The 17,063-nt window shown below is 47.4% G+C and overlaps 1 protein-coding gene across 1 annotated transcript in view; it reads left to right on the top strand.

Annotated features, from left to right (window-relative positions):
• Nucleotides 1–11,014: 11,014 nt before the first annotated feature.
• The window catches only part of MXI1 (MAX interactor 1, dimerization protein), a 77,847-nt gene continuing 71,798 nt past the window's right edge, over nucleotides 11,015–17,063 (top strand). Inside the window, exon 1 of the mRNA XM_024253624.3 lies at nucleotides 11,015–11,506. Within this exon, the coding sequence (XP_024109392.1) occupies nucleotides 11,233–11,506 (274 nt within the window). The 5' untranslated portion in view covers nucleotides 11,015–11,232. The remainder of the gene's footprint in view (nucleotides 11,507–17,063) is intronic.

Below are 17,063 nucleotides of genomic sequence, written 5' to 3' on the forward strand. Positions count from 1 at the left end.
CTCAGTAATTAAACAATGCTTATTGGGTAGCTACCCTATGCATGATGCTTGCTAGGCCATGCAGGGGATGCTGTGGATGCTCTAGAAGAACTCAGCCTGGGAAGGGAGAATCCGAGTTTCCTTTACTAGAAATTTTAATCTACAATCTAATGAGGATTAGATTAGAACAAGTACCCCTTTATGCACATAAACCCAATTAGTAAGATTGCATACACTTATACCCAACCAACAGGTGCCTGGACAGAACTGAATGAAGATACGTGCATTGCAAACAGGAAGAAGGAATGTCTTGCCATTTCAGGATGGAGACCAAGAAGAGCTTCAGCTCTACCACTTACTAGCTATGCCATCTGGGTCATAGTATTTATTTTTCTTCAGTCTCCATGTCTTCATCTGTAAAATGGGAATGATGATAATAGGTCATGGAGAGATTATGAAGGTGAAATGAAACTGCATGGAGTATGGGTGCTGGAATACCAGCACACCTTAGAGACGCTGCACTTTTGGGGTTTTGATTCCAGACCACCTTCATAAAACAATTATCACAATAAAGCCGCTTACATGAATTTTTTGGTTTCCCAGTGTACATAGAAGTTATGTTTACATTATACTGTATTTTATTAAGTGTACAATAGCATTATGTCTAAAAAATAAATGCACAAACCTTAATTAAAAATACTTCATTGTGGCCAGGCACAGTGGCTCACACCTGTAATCCCAGCATTTTAGGAGGTCGAGGTAGGCAGATCACCTGAGGTCAGGAGTTAAAGACCAGCCTGGCCAACATGGCAAAGCCCCGTCTTTACTAAAAATACAAAAATTAGCCAGGCTTGGTGGTGTACACCTGTAGTCCCAGCTACTCGTGAGGCTGAGGCAGGAGAATCACTTAAACCCAGGAGCAGGAGGTTGCAGTGAGATCATGACCCTGCACTCCAGCCTGGGCAATAGAATGAGATTCTGCCTCAAAAATAAGTAAATAAATAAAAATAAATAAAATAAAATAAAAAAGAAAGAAACTCTATTGCTAAAAAATTCTAACAATCATCTAAGCCTTCAGGGAGTCATAATCTTTTTGCGGATGGAGGGTCTTGCTTTGATGTTGATGGTTGCTGACTGATCAGGGTGGAGTGGCTGTGGTAATTCCTTAAAATAAGGCAACAACAAAGTTTGTTGCATTGATTGACTCTTCCTTTCACAAAATATTTTTCTGTTGTATGTGATGCTGTTTGATTGCACTTTACCCACAGTAGAAATTCTTTCAAAATTGGAGTCAATCCTCTTAAACCCTGCCATGGCTTTTTCAACTAAGTTTATGTAATATTCTAAATTCTTTGTTGTCATTTCATTATTGTTCACAGCATCTTCACCAGCAGTAGTTTCACTCTCAAGAAACCACTTTCTTTGCTCATCCAGAAGAAGCAACTCCTCATCTGTTCAAGTTTGATCATGAGATTGCAGCAATTCAGTCACATCTTCAGGCTCCACTTCTAATTCTAGTTCCTTCGCTATTTCCACCACATCTACAGTTACTTCCTTCACTGAAGTCTTGAACCCCTCAAAGTCATTCATGAGGATTAGAATCAACTTCTTCCAAACTCCTGTTCATGTTGATATTTTGACCTCTTTTTATGAATCACAAATACTCTTAATAGAGTGTAGAATGGTGAATCCTTTACAGCAGGTTTTCAATTTACTTTGCCCAGATCCATCAGAAGAATCATGATCAGTGGCAGATACAAGCTTATGAAATAATTTCTGAAATAATGATTTGAAAGTTGAAATTACTCCTTGATCCATGCGCTGAAGAGTAGATGTTGTATTAGCAGGCATGAAAATAAGTTTAATCTCCTTGTACATCTCCATCAGAGCTCTTGGATAACCAGGTGTATTGTCAATGAGCAGCAATATTTTGAAAGGAATCTTTTTTCTTTTCTGAGCAATAGGTCTCAACAGTGGGCTTAAAAATATACAGTAAACAGATGTGCTGTTATCCAGGCTTTATTGTTTCATTTACAGAGCACAGGCATAGAGATTTAGCATAATTCTTAAGTTCCCTAGAATTTTCAGAATAGTAAATGAGCACTGGATTCAACTTAAAGTCACCAGCTGCACTAGCTCATCAGCCTCTATCTAGACAGTCAGCCCGGCTTTTGAAGCTTTGAAGCCAGGTATTGACTTGTTCTCTTTATGACTTATTTAACTATGAGAGTCCTAGATGGCATCTTCTTCCAATAGATGGCTGTTTCATCCACATTGAAAATCTGTTGTTTCATGTAGCCACCTTTATCCATTATTTTAACTGGATCTTCTCAATAACTTGCTGCAACTTCTACGTATTATGGAGATGGCTATGTTATTATGGAGATGGCTTCTTTCCTTAAATTCATGAACCAGTCTTTGCTAGCTTCCAACTTTTCTTCTGCAGCTTCGTCACTCCTGTTAGCCTTTATAGAATCGAATAGAGTTAGGGCTGCTTTGCTTAAGGAAATGTTCTGACTGGTTTGATCTTCTATCCAGACCACTAAAAACTTTCTCCATAGCACCCATAAAGCTGTTTCACTTTCTTATTATTCACATGTTCACTGGAGTAGCACCTTTAATTTCCTTCAATAACTTTTCATTTGCATTTACAACTTGGCTAACTGGTGCAAGAGGCCTAGCTTTCAACCTATGTAGGCTTTGTCACTAAGGTTAATCATTTCTAGCTTTTAGTTTAAAGTGAGATACATGTGACTCTTCCTTTCACTTGAACACTTACTTGCCATTGTAGGGTTATTAATTGGTCTACTTTTAATATTGTTGTGTCTCAGGTAATAGGGAGGCCCCGGAAGAAGGAAAGAAATGAGGGAATAGCTGGTCCGCGGAGCAGTCAGAACACACACAACATTTATTGATAAAGTTTGTCATCTTTTGTGGGTGTGGTTCTTGGTGCCCCAAAAATTACAATAGTAAAATCAAAGATCACTGACCACAGATCACCATAACAGATATAATAATTTTTGAAAATTTGAAATATTTTGAGAATTACCAAAATGTGACACAGAAACACAAAGCGAGCACATGCTGTTGGAAAAATGGTGCCAATAGACTTGCTCAATGCAGGACTGGCACACATTTTCAATTTGTGAAAAATGCAGGGTCTTGGGAATGCAATAAAGTAAAGCACAATAAAATGAGATGTGCCTGTATTAAGCATGCTATAAATATTAGCTCTTACAATGACAGCATCTCTAAGACAATATGGGACAATATTACCCATATTTATAATGCACTCAAAAGTGTCCATGTCCAAAGAATTTAAGAATAAAGCTACCAAGAGAAGACCTTTTCTTTAACACCAGTTTAGTCTAGGATTTGATAGAGCCTAAATCTTTGAAGACTGTGAAACGTGACACAGGAAATGGAGAAGAATTTCCCAATTCTAGTCTCCCTGTTTGGTATTTTCTACTAAATTTTACTTTCACAATGATGCAATAAGTATCAAAAGTCTAGAGCGGGTTCTTGCAACTGTATGCCAACATGTTATTCTCATGTGCCTGCCTGTCTGGGATGGGTGTTTTTAGGGTGTAGTTATATGGAAATAGCCTCTGATTATGTTTCTGACTTTTCCAGGTAGGTTATAATTTCAGACAGTTGTTTTGACGTGACTCTTTGGCAAGGCACACATATCTGTGAGATCTTCAGAACTCTGAATTAGAATGACATGAAAAATTTTAAATTATTATAATACATGATGTAGTGTGTCTTGATACTGTTTTGTTTTGTTTTGTTTGAGATAGAGTTTCACTCTTGTCACCCATGCTGGAGTGCAATGGCATGATCTTGGCTCACTGCAACCTCCGCCTCAGCCTCCCGAGTAGCTGGGATTACAGGCATGCACCACCATGACTGGCTGATTTTGTATTTTTAGTAGAAATGGGGGGTTTCACCATATTGACCAGGCCGGTCTCGAACTCCCGACCTCAGGTGATCCTCCCATCTAAGCCTCCCAAAGTGCTCGGATTATAGGCTTGAGCCACCATGCCTGGCCTTGGTACTGTTGTAACAAGCAAAGGGGTCAGCTGTATGCAAACAAAAGTTAATTTCCAGTATAAGCAAGGAGAAAGAAAAGGAAAACATGAAATCAAACAATTCCTCACTTTTATGACTATTTCTGCAGTGTGCGGAGAGGATATAGTCGTCTTTCTGTATAAATCCTGCTACTCAGGCCCTACTCTGAGTTTACATTTCATTGTCTGAAAGACACAGCACTTAAGGGGCCTGTTTTTGTATATACATCTGCATATGTATGCCTGGGTATGAAATAAGTCCTGTGAGGGTGGAAGGTTTTGGCTGTTTGCTCACTGCTGTGTCCCTTCACCTAGAAGAAGCCTGGCACACAGGAGACTCTCAACATCCTCTGATGGAATGAATTAACGTGTATGTAGAGTATGTGCTCCTGGATCTGTTATCCCTGATAAACATACTAACTTCAGTGCTCATCAGCTTTTTCACCCATGAGAACTATGCTTTGGATAAGGAAAGAGAGAGGGACAATTTATAAGCTATAGGTAGGAGAGACAGAAAAAAGAGAAAGAGAAAACAGACTCCAGAGGTGAGGACAGGGTGGGTGGTAGGCAGGTGTCCAGGCAGAAGGTCAGGAACTAGAAGCAGCAGATTTTGTATATCCGCCAATGTTGGGTGGGAGGCTGTCTTCCAGATTATTCAGTCCAGGGGTTTCTAGGCCCCTAGACTAGGAACGAGGCTTCTTCAACTTTTCTTTCTTTTTTTTTTCTTTCCAAAAAAGAACCAATGGGAAGCAGTCTTTTCCAGAGATGAGGGTGATTGGGTGACCTAAAATGCCAATCTTTTTGCCTTGGGCTAGAATTTTACCAGCTCGATGTGGTCACAATAGTTCTCCCATGCTGTTCCAAATACTTCTGGGCAGTGACATCCCAGTCTGCGATTTATGAATATAAGAGAGATGAATTAATGAAGCTTTCTGGAATGGTGGAGAGAGGTAGACTCTGTGGCAATGGAATACTCCCTTCATCAGCGAGGACGCCGAGGCACCAGATGATGAGATTGTTTATTCAAAATTACACAGTAGTTCAGTAGAAGAGTTGGCCCAAAGCCTTGGTCTTCTAATTTCTTCTCCCATCTTCTTGTCATTTTTGGTTTTTTTTCCCTAAAAATCTTCCAGGACTCTTGTAGCCTGATTCTATCCTGACATGCACACCATTGTTTTTTGTTTTTTGTTTTTTGAGACGGAGTCTCGCTCTTTCGCCCAGGCTGGAGTGCGGTGACGTGATCTTGGCTCACTGCAAGCTCTGCCTCCCGGGTTCAAGCAATTCTCCTGCCTCACCCTCCTGAGTAGCTGGGATTATAGGCGTGCACCACTGTGCCTGGCTAATTTTTTTGTATTTTTAGTAGAGATGGGGTTTCACCATCTTGGCCAGGCTGATCTCAAACCCCTGACCTTGTGATCTGCCCGCCTCGGCCTCCCAGAGTGCTGGGATTACAGGCATGAGCCATCGTGCCCAGCCACGCACACTACTCTTTATAGTTTCAAAAGTTTCTTCATATATACCCCTTCAGCAAGGCAAGCATTGTTCTTCCCACTTTGTCGATGATAACACAGATTATCTGAGAGGTTAAGTGACTTACACAAGTTCAGCTAGCTGATAATCAGGAGGAAAACCCTTTGCCACTTGCAAACTACTTTGCCCCTTCATCTCTTGATGCCTAATATTTTACCATTATAATTTTATTCCTGAAAGCTTAAGGCACTCGTCATCTTTAATTCCAAATGCCTCCAGGGAAAGTCATATTTAAGCTAGTCAGTCACTGATACCTGCCACTTTAATGTACATAAATTTAGAAACTTTTGCTGAATTAATTAAAAAATATGGAGATGTTAAAGAACTGGGGCCTGAAAGACTGAGAAGACACTCTAGAATGGGGGAGATGTGAGAAAAGCTCCATCTGACTTCTAATTTAGTCTCAGGCCACTGCCTTCACCGCCTGGTGATTTCTGAAAATTCTCCATTAGAGGCATCTTATAACACAGGAGATGCATCTTGTCACCAGATCTGTCACCAGCAGTAAGGACAGGGGAAAGGGCAGCTGAGTCTCTGCACTTTTTTGTAATGGAACCTCAACCATCTGGCTCAATGGGTTTCTGGCTTCTCCACGGAGACAGCATTTAGATATTTAAACTTTAATATGAGTGACTCAGGAATAGTTTTGCAGACAGCATCAAATGCCTCTTCTCACCACTGGAACAAGAAGCCATGAACGGCCAGCACCGAGGCTCTGACCAGCAGGGAAGGGCACTCATGCCTTTGACCCGTGACCTAAGCCCCAGTATTATGCCATGCATGTGCTAGGTGCCAGGGCCTGGCGATGCTAGGAGGAGCAAGGCGTGCTTCCTGCCCTTGATGAGCTCATAGTCTAATGAGCCCTCTAAGTACTGGGTGTTGGACAGGAGAAGCCCAGGAGTCTGCTGAACCAGGAAGAGGCTGCCAGACTCACAGTTCTGGGAGAAAGGAGGGCAGAGTCCAGGAGAGCTGAGATAATGCCTCCAGGAGCAGGTGACACCCAGTGAACTCCACTGTAGGGCGGAGGCTACTTATCCCCTGCCCATGTCTATACCCACTGGTGAGTGTGTGGGTGGTCGGGGGGGGTTATGGGCAGTGGTTAGAGGAGGGCTGGTCAGCGCTTTTAGGCCATGGCAGAGACAGAGTCTCACAGTTCTCCTTGTTCCTACCATTCTGCTTGTGTCTTACAGTTCCTAACCCTCTATTCTTGGGCTTTCTATGGGGCCACTCCTTTCTAACAAATGAAAGCAAGAGTCAGGCCCCCAAGGAGAAGGAGCTGTGAGCCAGTTCCTCATCTCACTGCCAGATGATTCCTTTCCAAAAGGGAAAGGTACCCAGGAAAACTGTGGCTGGGAAAGCTCTGACAATTAGGACTCAGGTGACAAGGGAGGGGACAGAAGAGCACTTCATGGTGTTTGCCAAGTCTGAGTACAAAGACCACAGGGCAAAGAGCAAGAAAGAACCTGACTAGGACATTTTGGCAAGGTCCAAGGAGAAACTAGAAGGTGGAGGAGTGACGGATTTAGGCAGAAAAGGCTGGTGAGCGGGGAATAGATGAGGCAGGAAGAGCAAGGCTAAGGAACCCAAGAGAGCCAAAATGGTCCATGACAGAGGGAAGAGCATCCCATCCCAATGCAAGGTGGGGAGGTTTCGATGGCAACGCATCCATCGCCTTCTCAGTAATTAACCAGCCTCTGTGTACATAAAGACATAATTATAGGCCAAACAACTCCTTTGATGTAAGAGTATAGAATGTCTGCGGGGAAAGGGGCAAATAAAAGAAAGAACAATCTTGCTTTAATATACAAACAAGGTCCATGGAAAGGTATTGCCAAACAAGCAAATAAGCCAAACAAACAGATGAAAAGAATGTTGGGAAAGCAGGACCCAGGCCAACTGGGCACCCAAGATATCCCGGGCCCTCTGAGAGCATTCTAGCTGACTTCATTGGGCATTTCTGCTTTTCTTTCAAAGAGTTCACATGTGTTCTCATCAGAATGGCTGTATTCACATCCCCTACCTGTTCTATGCAGAAATTCTCAGCATTTCCAAAGGGGCCTGTTTACTTCTGGAATCAAAACCCCAAAGAAAGGGGGGTTGCAAAGGGTTTGAATGGCTCCTCCTGGGAAGCAAATCTAATCGGGAATGGAGCTGAGCTTGTAACCCAGCATCCTGGATGCCTGACCTGTGATATAACCCCTGAAACACCACTCTTTCTGTTGGGGCCAACTTTATTAGAGAAATCTGTTAATTGGGGAACGGAGGGGGAGAAGGGAGAGAGCAATGGGATGTTAATATGATTTAACACTTGATGGGCTCTGAAAACAAATAAGGAGGGGGCTTCGGGCTTTAGCTTGGCACATTCGTCGTTCCACATACGTGTTACCAAAATGAATATATGCAACTAAACTATATGCGAGACTCTGGGGGCACAGTAACACAGACTTTGTGAAACAAAAAGGCATTTCTCCTGCTTCCACTGTGTCTCTTGTGGTGCCATTGTCTGATGCTAAGAACTCACATAATAACAAAAAACAATGCCCCTATGATGGGGGGAAAACTTGATTTGGCACCAGCCGTGGTGTTTTCCATGGGAATGATGGTGGGGGCTGTGGCCGACTGTGGGAATAGTGCAAATCAGCACTTTTTTGTAGATTTTCTTCAAGCCATTGTTTATTTTGGCTTTGGTCAGATCCGTGGCCCAGCTTGAAGATTCCCACTGGGCTTTCTGAAACTCACAGACCTATGAGAGATGGAACAGGGATAAATAAATAATTACAAAACACCCTTCCCCCACCATGGCACTCATGCACGCGTGTGCCTGTCTTGGTGGTGCGTGTATGTTGCAGTACTATACATCTAACCCATGCCACCAATGGGCAATTAAAGACAAAGCAAGGTTTTCCCTGGGCTTAGCTGGTTCATTGTCTCAGTACCATCTTTCATTTGGGGCAAGAGAGATCAGAGCTGTTTCACACAAGGGCCAGTTTTTGTAAAATGGCATTGGAGAAAGCTTGTTTGAAACTGTGCATACATGAGGTCTTCCTAACATTTTTAGATGTTTACAGGCATTTGAACACAAATAACTCAGGTTGTGGTTCTCACAGAAGCAAAAAAAGTCAGTAATTGTTCTAATAATGGAAGATAAAATTTTTTTTTTTTTTTGAGATGGAGTCTGGCTCTGTCGCCCAGGCTGGAGTGCAGTGGCACTATCTCAGCTCACTGCAAGCTCCGCCTCCCAGGTTCACGCCATTCTCCTGCCTCAGCCTCCTGAGTAGCTGGGATTACAGGCGCCCGCCACCAGGCCTGGCTAATTTTTCTATTTTTTTAGTAGAGATGGGGTTTCACCATGTTAGCCAGGATGGTCTCGATCTCCTGACCTTGTGATCTGCCGGCCTCAGCCTCCCAAAGTGTTGGGATTACAGGCATGAGCCACCGCGCCCAGCCAATGGAAGATAAACTTTTATCTCCAGCACTTAGAAGGTTCTACTCTATTGTAGCTAAAGAATGCAGTGATCACCCAGGCAAAATTTGTCACAAGATGGAAAATGAGCAAAGAGTGTGTGTGGTATAATTATATTATGGTCCAAAATGGGAATACGTTGGCTTTAAAATGAGAATTGCTAATTGTTCTTCTCATATCAGCAGCACGTTATTATGTTTTTAAAAGTGCACAAAGGCTTTCTTGAAGGCTCTGGGAGGGGCCGTGCATGTATACATATTCTGTAAGTTTTATACAGAGTATTTCACAAAGAAATGTATTTTCCTTTTTTTAAAAAAAAAAAGTTTCCATGACCTGTAAGAGTTTTTTTTTTTTCTTTCTTTCTTTCTTTCTTTTCTTTTGAGACAGAGTTTCGCTTCTGTTGCCCAGGCTGGAGTGCAATGGCACAATCTCGGCTCACTGCAACCTCCGCCTCCTGGGTTCAAGAGATTCTCCTGCCTCAGCCTCCCAAGTAGCTGGGATTACAGGCATGCGCCACCACACCCGGCTAATTTTGTATTTTTGGTAGAGACAGGGTTTCTCTATGTTGGTCAGGCTGGTCGCAAACTCCCAACCTCAGGTGATCCGCCCGCTTTGGCCTCCCAAAGTGCTGGGATTACAGGCGTGAGCCACTGCGCCCGGCTATCAAAAGTTTTTATGACAATGTGTATGAAGCTGCCTCTGAGTAGGGTGGCTGCATCGCACACCTCCAGGGGGCAGCATTGTCTTTGTCCTCTATATAAATGGTTCCCCTGGAGGAAAACTCCAGGTGACCTTGCAAAGTAACCATATTTAGATGGGCTTGTCATAGAGATATTTTCCAAGGAAGTGCAGAAGAGTTTTGTTCACTACATCTTGTTCTTTTCTTAGATACAAGTTACATCAGAATAGAGGACTCAGGCTCTTGCCTGGGTCTGGATTGGAAAAAAAAGAGTTAACCATGGGCCAGAGTATGCTAAGTCAGATACAATTTAATACACAAGCATCTTATCAGACATTTCAATGATGTGGAAACTTAGGCCAAGAGAGGTTAACGGACTTGTCCAAGCTCACACAGTCTGTATGCAGCAGAGCTGGGATTTGAACCCTTTCCTATGGCACTCTAGAGCAGCCTTCAATTATCCTCTGACGCCTCCAGTACTTCCCAGGGCGGGAAAGCATCCATGATTGCTGACAGCAGTGGCAGTGAAACAATGTCAGCTGGGGTAGAGGTCTTCAGAGGCAAAAGATGGAATTCAGCTGGGGAGGGGGGTGGTTCCTGAGCTGCCACTTCTGCCTCTCAAATTAAAGGGAGCCAGGTGTGGAGGCATCCTGGTGTGAGCTTTGCACAGCTGAACCAAGGCTGGGGAGAGGAGTGTGGAGAGGGATGCTGACATCTCCTCCCACTTCTGGAAAATAACTTTGCATTTGAAGGGAGAAAGGCGTGAGTAAATCTGTAACTCGGATTTGGACGGCCTGGGATTTCATTTGGCTGTGTGAAGGCACACACAGGTGCCTGCAAGTGTGTGCGTGATTACGTATGTATGTGTGTCTGTAAGTAGAAGTGTTTGTGTTGGGGGTGGGGGGATCTTCTGGTTACACACTGGTTCCCTTCTTCCCATTTGGATTGGGGGGCTTTTATTTATTTATTTTTAAGTCATAGCAGCCACCATGTATGGGGACCTAACTATGTGCCAGGCATTGTGCTGGACACTTTTTGAGGCATTATTTTTCTGTGAAAAAAGTAGTTTGTTTTTATGCAGGTGCACCCACAGACATCAGGTATTTTGTTTCATTCCGGTTAAAACACAGTGTTCCACTCTGTGGTAAGTCTTGGGGAGAGGCAGGGAAGGCTGTGGGGACGGGCAGGGGCGGTCCCTGCCTCGCTAGTCTCCACCTTTTATTTTGACCGGTCCGATGGCGCCAGGCTCGCACTAGGACCCAGGCGCCAGAGTGCCTCCGTCTGTCCTGTAGGTTCATTCAATCTCCCATACACACAGACCCACAGCGAGACCGACACACACTCCCATACACTCACACACACAACTGCAGGCAGCGAGGCTCGGGAAGTCAGGCCGGCTCTTCGCCCCGGCGCCTTCTCCGCTCCAGCCGGCCGGGTCTCCCTGGGGCCCGGAGCTCGGCCGGGCCGCGCAGCTCCGTTAGAGGACGAGCTCGGCGGACCCCCATTCCTCCATGGGCAAACGCGGGCGGCCGCGCAAGGAGGCGCGCTGCGAGGGCACGGGGCTGGCCCCCGCCGCGCCCCCGGCTGTGCCCCCCGCCGCGGCCGCGCCCCAGCCCCCGGCCCTGCCCGAGGAGCCCGCGGGGGCCAAGCCCAGGTGCCCCTTCTCGGACATTTTCAACACCAGCGAGAAGTCGATGGAGAAGCACATCAACACTTTTCTGCAGAACGTGCAGATTCTGCTCGAGGCCGCCAGCTACCTGGAGCAGATCGAGAAAGAAAACAAAAGTAAGTTTGGGGGCCCCTGCTCTTCCTCGGCGCCCGGTTCTTTCTCGCCCACTTGGGCGACCCCTGTCGCGAGCTCGGCCCGTCCCCCCCCCCCCCACCAAACATACACATCCAGCGCTTGGCAGTAAAGCAGATGACACCGGAGAAAGGACACACACGCACAAAGCTGCTAAAGATGTAACAAAGACGGGCGAGGGGGAGAGAGGGGCCTTTCGGTGCGTCGGTCTGTCCGTCTCCGGCGGGCTGGGGCTGGGAGGATGGCCCAGCGGAGGAGCGGGGGAGTGTTGTTGTTTGCTGACAACTGAGCCGAGAGCTCATCTCTTTGAGGTCGCTTTTCTTCCTTTTTTTTTTTTTTCCGGAGCCTTCTCAGGCAGACAAGTGTTGTTTTTCTGTCGCTGGTTCCTGGGTGGGGTGGGGATTAGAAGCCGAAAAGTTGGAAACCATAGGCAGAGCTCAGAGGTTCCAGAAAGAAAACACACAGACACACACTACAACAATAACAACCAAACAGCTCTCCACGGCGTGGGCTCGGCTCTGTCTCTCTCTTTCCCTCCTACTTCGCCTTTTTCCTTCCCTCTCGCAGCAGGACTGGGCTCAGGCCATCACGTCTACGGACACAGTCCCCCTGCACCTCCGTTGCCCTGGGGTGCCACTGCCGCCCCCCCAAAGAAGGAGGCCGGCGGGGCCAAGCAACGCCAGCAGCTCGCCCCGGACACGCCGTCCTGAGCCCGGGAAACTTGGCCGTGGGGACGCGGCTAGAAGGAAACTTTGGGATCTTGGAGAAACAATAGTTGGGGAAGAAGGTTGTGGGCTGTTGTGTGCTTTTTCTTTATTTTCCGGGAGACGGCTCCTGAGTGAACGCACAGGGCAAGCAAGGCAAACGCCTTCCTGGTCGATTTCTACCTCCCCCCCAACCCGCCCACCCCCAGATTCACGTGGAGAGTAGTGCGTGGGTGGGGGTGTGCTGGGAACCCCACCCTGGCCTGGCCTCTTTTTTGTATTTATTTGTTTCATTTTTGCCACTACCAGCCAGGTCCCCCAGCTTTCCCCAGGCAGTCGACTCAGCGCCCTAACGGGGGCACGCGTGTGCAGCGTATCCAGCACGGTCCTCAGAATAATAGCTGTGAAAAGGAGGAAGGGAACTAGGCAGACAGACCGACAGATAGGGGGAAACCGGGATGTTTAATGTGTCCAAACAAGTAAGAAGATCAATGAGGCGCCAGTGTGTGTGTGTACGTGTGCGCGTGTGTGAGAGAGAGAGAGAAAGAAAGAAAGAAGAAAGGTCCCGATTGCAACGTGTCAGATCTTGCAACCTTCCCCCCACCCAACACAACAACCCTCAGACACAAAAACACCATTGCTGACCGACACCCCAGGTCTTCAGGGTTAAAGTAACCGTGTGTTGGCAGCGCAATTGTGCAGATGCTGTAAGGCCAAAACAAGATTTGTGTTGTGAGGTCGGTGGTGCGTTCTTTTCTTTCTCTTCTCGCCTGTTTTCCCGGAGTGCCTGGGTTGCGAGAAAGGCGCATCGCAGGCTATGCAGCCGAATCGCTTCGCAATTATTCATGCTGGTCGGAGGGGGATGGGGGGGAAAAGCTATGTGTGCATTTGTCTGGAGGGTAGTTTCTGAAAAGCCAGAGCTGGTGGGGAGCTGGGTGAAGACCTGGTTTTGTTTGGTGTGTTTGCTTTTGTTGCAGGGGGGAGGGGCGCGATTTCTTTAGCTACCCCCATCCCCGGCTCCCAGTTCTCTGGAGTCTGTCCCGTGGCGTTGGCTCTGACTAGGGGTACACCCCATGAGGGCACGTTGGCAGTGTGTGGCAAACCTGGCTTGCCCCCCTACCCCAGCCACCCCCCCCCTCACCAGCGAGATGTATGGAGGAGGCGGTCGGAGATTCCTCAGCGTCCCGCCCCCCACTTCGCACCCGCAGACAATCGGAGACCTCCCCCCGCCCCACCCCCCACCCCCCACCCCGCCGCCCTGGCCGCCGCCACCTCGTTGTTTACCCCGTGCCGGGGCTCCGGCGTGGCCACCAGTCACGTAAGCAGAGAGCCGGGCGCGCCGCGCTTGGGCTGCCCCGCGCGGGGCGGGCCCGTGGCGGCGTAACCGGGCTCCAGAGGCTGCTGAAGCCTAGGGGCTTCCTCCCAGCCCATCGCCCGAGGCGTCCGCCCTGCAAATCTGCCAGCCCCCGAGAGGGGTTTGGAACCTTAGCACCCAAGTCTAAGTCAACTTCATGTGCGTAATAAGTCCCTCGGCCCCGCAGCCCCCCTCCTCCGGCCGGCTCCCGGCGGGAGTATTTTTAGCTCTCTTGCCTCTTTTCGCCGCTGCTGTTTGGCTCTAAATGACGTGATGCCAACGGCCCCCAGATTTCCCCGAGAGCTTGGGGCGCCGCGCTGTGCCCAGTTTGGCTGCAGAGACCCCGCTCCAGGCCCTCGCCCCGTCCCCAACAGCTCGAACAGGCTGGGGTGACCTCCGGCAAACTCCGTGCGACCATCCGCCAGGCCCTCTGTTATCCCCCTTGCAAAGAGAAGCGGCCCACGGAGGCCACTTTATCCCACCCCCTCTCCTCCCCTCTTCTTGCCCAGTCTAGGTCTCTGGGTACGGAAAACGGCGGGCCCTACATCTGCCTCGTTTTATGGGGGGCGCTTCTTCGCGCTGGCGGCGCTCGTCGTTGTTTTCTGCTCGCTGCACACAATGCCCGCGCGTCACGGCAATCCGCGTGTGCACAGCAATAACGCGAGTCGGGGGGCGGGTCGTGCGTGCGCCCGGCTCGGGCACTGCGGGTCGCTCCGCGCGCGCGGGGCTTGTTTTGCTCCAGAGCTCAGCTTTCCGAAACGCTTACATCATTCAGTCGTTGGGGGAGGGAGAGGGATCTGGGCGTTCCGATAGGATTCCAGCATCTACCGGGTCCCTGGTTTCTGGAAGGAAGCAAGGACCCTAGCTTTTTAGTTATTATTATTGGGGGTGGGGTGGGGTAGTTTGTTGTGTACGTCTTTTTTTTTTTTTTTAGGTCACTACTGCAAAAGGGCATCGCTCGCCGACTCAGGTGCACAGCCTCCCCGCCTTCGTTTCAGCGAGTTCCCCTATAATCACTTGATCTCGGTTTCTCCGCCTTCTCCTCCTCCCCCTCCCAGCTAGAGACACATGGTTTCCACATGGAGACAAACTTCTTTCCTCCGACTGGACTTGACCTAGCTGCGTCGTTCAGCCAATTGGCAGCTCCAGCTTCTTCTGACGTCACGCGTTGCTGAGGCCGGAGGCTGGGGGGGTGGAGCCAGGCTGCAAGCCAGGAAATCTCTGGGAGCTGTAGTGCGGCCAGCTGGTCCAGTCTCTTCTTAAAGGGACTCTCTTCTCTCCGGAGATGAGTGTCGGGCCCCGATTCTCCTTTTCGGGTTCGGTGAGACCTTTCTGAGATGCACGGTGGACCCTGGTCACGAGTTAACACGTTCCGTTTTTACTGCTGTTTCCAAAGTACTTACTTGGCAGGAGCTTGCCTTATTTTCCATCGTAGCCAGAACTGCTTTTCGTTCCCTTGTTGAGGTTTCCGTACTGGTAGTGTTCACCAAGTTGTGGCCACATTGCTGAATTATTTCCAGTGGAGAGGTTGAGTTTTCTTGGAGGAGGGGTTCAAATTAAGTCACCCATTGTTGACTGTCTGCTGTGTGCAAGGCAGGGGGGATTCCCTAGGAAAGGCAGGTACATTCTCCCAAAACTCCAACTGATGTGAATCTCTATGGATCACAAACTGAAGGCCTCCAGAAATATTAATCATGAAGGCTGTGACCCTATTACCACAAGTTCAGAAATTATATGTAAATAATCTCTGACATCATCACCTATATGCATTTTGAGTCCAGTGGAAGGGTGGGAATTAAGGACTGACTAATAAGTAGAAAAAGATTTTGGAAAAGGTTAAAACTAAAAGAGAAGAAGAGATCCATAAAGGGATGTTATGTGCATAAGAGCCGACTGGCAGGTAAGTGAAAGAAGCTGTGAGAGCAGGTAAGGTCTGGAGGAGAGAAATGGCCTTCCTAGTGTCTGGGGGAGGTTGCTTTGGAGGCAACACTTAAGATAGGAAGGACGATCAGATGAGAGTAGAAAGCCATAAGGCTCCTTGGAGTGGATCACCTGGGTTTGAGGGTGGGGTGCTTTCCTAGGGGCACGGACAGCCCAAGAAACAGCCTCTTTCTCCTGGTAGGGGAAGCTGCTGTTGTGTGGTGTCATTTGGCCCCACCCTGCCTTCTGACTTAATCTCCTCTTCCTTGCCCTGAAACCTCTGTGTCTGTGCGGCAGATCCACCAGCAAGCAGGCTTCACAGTCGAACCTCTGTGCTCGACTTAGACTCTTCCACTGTCTAGAGTGCCTTCATTCTCTTACTCCCCTCGGGATATCTGTATCCTACCTTCTCTTCAAGACTTAGGTCAGTTCCCACCTCCTCCAGGAAGCTTCCCCTAGCTATTTCAGCCCATTTGGCTCTATTTCTAAAGTCATTGTACTTGAGAGAATGAAACCTTTGCAGTCACATGGAGCAGGGCCCAGCTTGCTTGCTACTCTACTGCTTATTGGCTTTGTGACTTTGGACACAACTTACTTAGCCTGAGGTTCCATTTCCTTTTTGCAAAATGGGGATAACAATAGCATGACCCTCATATAATTGTCAAACAACTCAATGAGGCACTGCGCTTAAATATTTAACGTACCCGAAATATAATAGGTGCTCAATAAATAGCAACTTCTCTGAGCTTTGATAATCAGTACCATGCACTTCTCTACTTGCTTCCTGTGTGTTAGCTTTACCTATACAAGAAGATTATTAGTAACTTAAGAGAAAAGATCACTTACAGTATTCAATGCATGTTACCCATTGCATATAGCACACCACTGGGCATACAGTAGTAGATCCTTAATATAAGTGTTTTGATTGGTTAGATTTGTCATTTACTGATAGCTGTGGCACGAGGATCAGGTTTGGAGGCCAGGGTACACATGGTAGCCTTTCCGAAGATTTGGAGACGAGTCAGAAATACTGATCTCCAACTCCCTTGGGTGGTGAGACCAATCCCTGCAAGAAGATGATAGTTCAGACCTGAAGAGCTGAGACTGCATCCTGTGAACAGCTGTGACCCTGAGAAACAAATAAGAAAGAAGGAGACTAGAGTGACTTCTGCTGAAATCGAGGGCTTTGATGGCAACTAATGTTCAAGCTGGTCACATTTTTGCATGGCAACAATCTTATGAATTCATACATTCTTCAAATGTACATTGAATGTCTACTATGTGCAGATGCTTCTTTCTGAAAACTCTGTAGGTTGAAGTATGGTGGGGGTGGAGTAGGGTATTTGTCTTTAGTGGAGTTATGTGAAGAGCATTCTTAAATCAGGCCCTATTTCCTCTGCATCCCAAATTATGTTCCCCAGATTCAACTTATTTCTTCCATTTTTAAATATGATCTCTGCTGACTGGTAAATACCAGAAGAAGGCTTTTTTGAGGATATTGTTACGGCTTTCAGAGTCACAGAGCTCCCAAGGACTGTGTGCCCTGGAAAGGAGATCCAGGGA

This window comes from Pongo abelii, chromosome 8 (genome assembly GCF_028885655.2).
Source record: "Pongo abelii isolate AG06213 chromosome 8, NHGRI_mPonAbe1-v2.0_pri, whole genome shotgun sequence".
Classification (NCBI taxonomy): Eukaryota; Metazoa; Chordata; class Mammalia; order Primates; family Hominidae; genus Pongo; species Pongo abelii.